At 39.4% G+C, this 7500-nt stretch overlaps 1 protein-coding gene across 3 annotated transcripts in view; it reads right to left on the bottom strand.

Annotated features, from left to right (window-relative positions):
• Nucleotides 1-7500, bottom strand: part of DPP3 (dipeptidyl peptidase 3) — a 374981-nt gene that overhangs the window by 174 nt on the left and 367307 nt on the right. For all 3 annotated transcript variants that reach the window (XM_085887695.1, XM_085887697.1, XM_085887698.1), the window contains exon 18: nucleotides 1-125. This exon is cut by the window's left edge and continues 174 nt beyond it. In XM_085887695.1, coding sequence (XP_085743821.1) covers nucleotides 1-125 — 125 coding nt within the window. The remainder of the gene's footprint in view (nucleotides 126-7500) is intronic.

Here is a 7500-nt window from a genome sequence, read left to right as displayed (position 1 = left end):
CTCATCTTGTTGGGCTAAGGTGAGCAGATCTCTTTCTACTTCTTCGCCATCACAGAAGCGCTCAGTAAATGACTGCACCATTCCTGAGGCACCGCCTTTGTATTCCACCAGCTTCACATCTCCATCTGCATCGCACACAACCACACATAAACAAAGTTATATCCCTTACATTATAACTGCAAGGATATTTGGAGAACATCAATGAATTTCGACAACAATTTTGCAGCAATTCCATTGTTGCAATGCAAGAGCAGGAGGAATGTTTTAAACTGGATTTCCAAATGAGCATGTAAGTACGAGACAAAGTGAACCATTTGCATTTGGCACACCGACAAAGGAGAATCAACAAGGAGCTGATACTCCAGGTCCCCTCGCTTTTGGGTCGTATGAGGAATAGATATCTGAAATATGAAAGCTAAATCTTGAACGGTTTTTGAAATATTGTGCACACAAAATGACATGGACAGACGATTGGTTGGTCAGAGCTAATTTGAAAATCTCCCATCCCCAACCTGGTCGGAGGGGCTGGGATGGGGACAAAAACTGAGCACTTTCAATGTGAAACATTAAATTGTGCATAATTAAATATCAGCATTTACCCCATCCACGTAACACAAAGCAAATGACACATGTCAGTCTATGATCGAGTAACTAAATTTAAATTACATTTTTCAGCCATGGTCGAACAAAGCGAAGTCGAGGCTGTTTATTCCTGATATGTGAAGCACCCTGCAACCCACGCCTACAGAAAACAGACTTTTTAGAACGCCGGTCGCATTTTCCATCCAATCATCATGAAACTTTGTTGAAAAAAAACTTTCCATGGGTTGGTACTCCGATGTTGAACGTTTTGAGTCATTCGCTCAAGCGGTTGTGGAGAAAACGAATTTAAAAGCGAATAAAGAAAGTGAGGGCCTCCGCCGACGTTCCACAACAAGGTTCAGGGTGGTTATGGTCACCTCTTACTCTTGTTTGAGAACACAAATTGCTTTGTTTACTCTTCCAAAACCTTAACTTTTGCAGTACTGGACAAAATTTACACCACCTCGACCAATCAAATTTTCCGCTCACACTCTCAAGCAGGGGGAATATCGAGATTCAGACAAAATGGCAGCTCATGCTCAAACACAAAGCAAGAGTTGAAAAGACCCACTCCATGTCCTTTGTCTCAAGACCAAACAGGGTAGGTTTTTTTTTCTTCAGTTTTCCCCTTTACCATTTGCTATAAGACAAACGTTTGTCATAGAGCATGTGGGTGAGACACAGAAAAATCCATTCATTTTCGTATTGGGTAACATATTGACATACGTAAAACTTGTGACAAGAGTTCAAAGAACACCTTACCCCACACAGTCTTGATAAAAAGGATGTGGGAAGGGTCTTTTAAACTCTCGTTTTGCATTTGAGCACAATCTATATGAGCTTTGTTTGTGAACTTTGAATAACAGGCACCATGGCAACCATACAAAACTGATGGGTCAAATGGAACAGTCCGGAGCTGAACTTTCTGCCAATGCTTCTCGGAGAAACTAATGATTTTGGAACGAACTATCTTTGAGAGATTCATATAATTACGCAGATCTTTTGGACGAATTTAGCTCTGTCGGTGCATCGCTTGGAGCCGCCATTTTGTCTGAATCCCGCTGTTACTCCACCCTCACAATGTGGGGGATGTTTGATTGGGCGAGACAGCGTAATATTTTGTCCAAGTACAACTAAACTGGAGGGTTTTGGAAGTGCAAACAAGGTGATTTGTGTTCGACAGTGTTCAAGTTTTTAATTAAATTGAAATAAAAGAAACATTTTAACGCTTGTAGAAAAAAGAAAAAAAAATTTTTGGGAAGTTCACCACCATTGGTGCGGCGTCTTTTTCACCACCTTATTTAACAAGTTACATTAGTTCTTCATTCCTGTTGTTTGTGTCCATTATGACATCACTAAAAACAGTAAATTTCCTATTTGGAATTATTTTCAATTTTGTTTCACTGCCAGACACACTGACAGACCTTACTCCTCTGTGCGTATGCTTGCTAGGGACGAGATTCCGTACAATTTGCCAAATTCAGAGCCAAAGTTCTGCTAAACTGAAGGTTCGTGTTCCGATTCATGTTCTACAGTGTTCCAAATATAATATTCAATTGAAATGTAGTAGTTCCTCAATCATAGACTGACATCTTTCAGACAGAGCGAACCAATTGCTTAACCCTGCTTTGTGCTAAGTGTGGCCGGTCAACACCAACTAACCCACAACATGATGATACTTAGAAAATGCCCTGGCTGGATATGAATAATACAACCACAGGAATTGTTTAAAGGTTTCTCAGAATCCAACTTGCATGAAGGGAAGAAATAAGATAGCGATGGCCTTGTTACAGGACCATTCACTATTGTCCAATAAGGGCAGCATCACAAAGATTTGCAAAAGTTTAAACATCAGACTTTGTCAATAGGTTTAGTTACCTACAGCAGAAAGACAAAACAACTGATATAAATCACTTTTACAGCTGAAGGAAGCCATAATAGCAAGAGTAACCAAAAAAAAGAACTAGTTTTTTTAAATCTATAAATAGAACAAACTCGAGTAATTCGACTGCGTGCAGTTTACGGGTATGCCTCCGCTCTCCCGCACAAACACTTGAGTATTCACATATTTGACCCTTGACCATTATGACATCTGGCCCAAAATCTAATCACTTAATTGCCCTGTCTTACTTTACCTTTTTACCAAGGTTGATGAAATTCTGTTCAATATTTGAGTTAGGCGTAAACAGTAAAATTTCAGTTTGACCTTGACCTTTATCACATCTGGCCCAAAATCTAATCACTTAATTGCCCTATCTTACTTTACCTTTTTACCAAGTTTGATAAAATTCCACAATTTGCTTCTTGAGTTATTGCGTAAACGAAAATCCGAATGGACGGACAGACAGACGGACGGACAACCTGAAAACATAATGCCTCTGGCACCCTTGGTGCGGAGACATAGAAATGCAAGTAAAGAAAGGTTAAAGAAGAAAAGCCAATAAGGATATACAAGGAAGCCATTTAGCCAATCATACCTGCACACTCTCAACACCAAATGCATTTAATCCATTAGTTTATCAACTTCATTGGGTGGTGGAGGTGATGGATGTGTTCTTCTTCTTCTTCTTGAATATGGGAGCTCGGGCTGCCGGGTAGCGATAATTTTGTTGGGATGAAACTATGCCGCTGATGCTGTGCCCCTATACCAGTACACTGGTACTCATTTCACTGACCTCGGAAGGACGACAGGCTGAGTCAACCCCACCTGGTGTTAATTCAGTGTCCAACAGGGCTCAAACGCAGTAACCGAAGATCCCAAGCCAGCCACCTGAACCACTAAGCCAACACCAAGCTTATGGCTGGGTTGGAGAACAGGGACATCATCAGGATGTTTTATTCTTTTTCCAAGGATGGAGGAGGTTGTATGTGTAAGGAATGGACAAACACGGACAGCACATCCACTTTCTGACTCTCACGACTCTTCTTGTAACGACCATAATTATTCCCACGTTCTTATGGGGTTGGCCGGGGGGAGTTTTGGCACGAGTCTTTCACGAACCGTCACGCCAGGCCTGGTGTTCAACCTGATGTGATGGCAGGAATTTATAATTTGTTCAGAGTGCCGATGATAGCTCGTCAACTCTGCGAAAGTCTAACGTCCACTAAGAAATGCCGGCAGATGGGACATCCAGTTCAACGTCCGTCCGAAGGACGGCACACACACTGATGAATCACCTTGCCTGTGAAACACCAGGATGGCAGTTTATGGCTCTGGCAAGATTCACACCTGGGCTGGACAGCTTAGAGGCGAGTGTATGTACCCCAAGGCCACCTTATCCACCCTGACAAACATCACCCTCACAATCAATATACATTTTTCCATCACCACCATATCCATACCTAATTACTAAACCTCCTAATCCTAAAGCAACATCTGTATAGCACTCCATCCCCAAGGCTTCTCGATACCTATCAAATTCTACTTTAAACCTATCTACTGTTTCTGCTGTCACTACCTTTCTGAGAAGACCATTCCATGTATTAACCACCCACTGATTGAAACACCTTGCCTTAATGTCATCAGAACGGTCTTCTTCACTCTTTAAGCTCTGATCCCTAATCCTATCACTATCTATTCTGCTGGAAAACAACTCTTCTGCACTTATTCTATCAACACTCTTCATTATCTTAAACATCTCTATTGGATACACTCGTGATCACCTCCTTTCTAATGTATAAAGTCCAATCTCCTTGAACCGTTCCTCATATCTAAGTCTAGCTAGGCCAGGAATCAATATAGTACACGTATGCTGAACCCTCTCCATGGTACAGCTCTGTCCTTCAGATGTGGTGATTAATATCCCAGATGATGTCCCAGATGAACAATAATGTCCCAGATGATTAATATCCCAGATGAACAGTTGATGCCTCACTCAATTTGTGGGGCCATACAGTGTTAACACTCACTCTTTTCATCCATAATTTATCCCCCAATGAATAAAACCTAAAATCCTCAAAATAGCAAGCATTGTACACCCCCTGCACATCACTAGCATACGGTATGTCGATAGGCATTCTTTGATTGGAGAAAGTGGATAAGTTTTGCTGAAACACAAACTCACTTGAAACGTTCAACTCTGTGCACAGTGTGCATTGAAGATGCTTTCAGGGCATTTACCACTAAGCTTTGCTCTATTGGCATGGTGAAGACCTTTATACGACCTTTGTGAACTGCATCATCCTGCATATGTATATATATATGAACTATACATATATATATATATATATATATATATATATATATATATATATATACATATATATATACATATATATATATATATATATATATATATACATATATATACATATATATACATACATATATATATATATACATATATATATATATATATATATATATATATATATATACATACATATATATATATACATACATATATATATATACATTTATATATATATATATATATATATATATATATATATACATATATATATATATATATATATATATATACATACATATATACATATATATATATATATATACATACATATATATATACATACATATATATATATACATATATATATATATATATATATATACATACATATATATATATACATACATATATATATATATACATATATATACACATACATATACATACATATATATATATATATACATATATATATATATATACATATATACATATATCGTTGGAAGTCACAACGAGGCCACGATCTCTGGCTCTATGGCCTGGATTGATTTTCAATGATGTATCCCTTTTATTGCCATGGGTTCCGTTTGGCTCTTCTGATTGCTGGTTTTGAAATGTCAATGCCATTGCATTCTTTCTTGATATAACATGATTTTTTTTTTAAAAGGTGACGTTATTACCTCCACCACCAAAGGTGGAAGGAGGTTATGTTTTCATCCCTGTCTGTGTGTCTCTTTGGTTGTGTTGTGGACGGATTGGGACGGAACTTGGTGGACACGTTGGGTGTGTGACAAGGAAGAATTGATTCAATCTTGGTGGAGATCCAAATCTGATAATTTTAAAACTGATTCTTCACCTCAGAGAGATAGGGCTGCGCCAATATATATATATATATATATATATATATATATATATATATATATATATATATATATATATATATATATATATATATATATATATCACAATATTTCAAAAATGTATTGGGTCCTATATGTTGTACTGTATCAGGCATTGCTTGGCAGAGATATTCACTCTACCGAATGCCCTTCTAGTTTAATATATGCAATCATCGTGACAGTTTATTCCGTTTCCTTAACCATCTTTGTTGGGAATATTTTACTTTGACGATGATTAGTACCTCCATTGCCTGATTCCCTGTTTCCTCTTGGCCAGACCGGTCGCTGGGGGGGGGGGCATTTGGGTGCAGTGTCCTCCATGGCGCATCTGGTACTCCCCCCCATCCCCCCCCCCCCACTTGTATGCCACCCATTTATGCCCTGTTGCACCCTGCGAACAACTTAGTGTTTAAGGACGAGCACCCTCTGTGAACTCCTTGCTGTTTAAGAGTTCACCTATGTGAACTAAAACCCTTATTCCAGATGTTCAATGTGGTGAATAATAAGGCCTTCTTGGATAAACTGTTCTTTAATGGTATCCTTCTTTGAATAACAGTCAAGAGATAAGTGTGCGCTTGCCAGCACATCTCCAAAGGCAATTGGCAAGACAATACAGTCCAAGCCCACAAGATAAAAGATAATAACGCAAGCACCAACGCCAGCCTCCACGGATTGCAGATTAAAGGGGCGGTGGAGGGGGGGGGAGGGTACCTAGCAGCCTGACAGGAGTGAATAATACTGTTCCTGTCATTACTTGGAAACATTCTTAAGGATATCTCACAGGTCCTCACATGTACGAAGTAGTACCAACATGAGTCTATTTTTGTACAACTCCCCCATACAGTTGGCAGAAGTTTGCTGTGGTCAGTATTTTCTGTATTATCCTTTTGTGGAAATATCGACCTTGTCACCCTTAAACAAGACATGTGCCCTCATAGTTGTGACAAATACAATCAGAAACAAGATCTCAAAAATGGTACTGTCAGTGGAGGTAACGTGTCTAAGCTTTGCAAAATACCACCCAAACCTCGACAACAGGATAACCAAAGCAAAGCGAAACAGCAATGTTCAGCGGTAATATGTAGCCATCATCCAACCATTCCCCTACCCGTCACCAAACTTTGTTACAACCATTGTGACAGCGAGACAACGAAGCAGAATCCACAATAAGTTTAGACAAAGCAACTGGACAGTGAACACAATTACAAAGAGATCACGTGGTGTGTCAATCAGCACACCCTGCTTTGACAGGGCCTTGAACAGAACACAGACCTACACAGAAAGCTAACAAAGTAAACAGTTGAACTTCTTCAAACCTTTCTTCTGTTGAACACCATCACCATTTAATTTGCACCTTTCCTAACACAGTATCTTGATTCTCTCGGAGACCCAACAATCAAATGATGTTCTCGTTAATTCCTTTCACATTTCCAACCGTAACCTTCACTCACAATTCCGCCTCAAAGGAGGAGACTTTGCTTATCCCAACATCGACACACCTGTTGTACACCTTATGGTCATTGAATCTCCAAATGTTGACGTCATCTGGCTTGAGATTTGTATCCCAACAATCACCATTTTTCTCCGTTTCATCGACTGCTCTCCTACTCCATTACGGAAATTCCATTTTGACTTTCCTCGAGATGATTACTGCCTCTCCTCAGGCAATGCCTCCATTCCTGTAACAATAACTTCAGCCACACGCTCTGCAGAGACAGAGGATTATATCCTCTTCTCTATCAAGACTATCTCTTCTTCCAATTTCTGGTTCAACCATTCCTGCACTGCGGCCATTCGTGCAAAGGATGTGGCATAATTGGACCTGG

The sequence above is a fragment of the Eptatretus burgeri genome, chromosome 7 (genome assembly GCF_056783735.1).
Source record: "Eptatretus burgeri isolate ZD-2024b chromosome 7, Ebu_testis_v1, whole genome shotgun sequence".
NCBI classification, from domain to species: Eukaryota; Metazoa; Chordata; class Myxini; order Myxiniformes; family Myxinidae; genus Eptatretus; species Eptatretus burgeri.
Note: the sequence above shows the minus strand (reverse complement) of the source record. Positions and strands in the feature narration are given on the sequence as shown.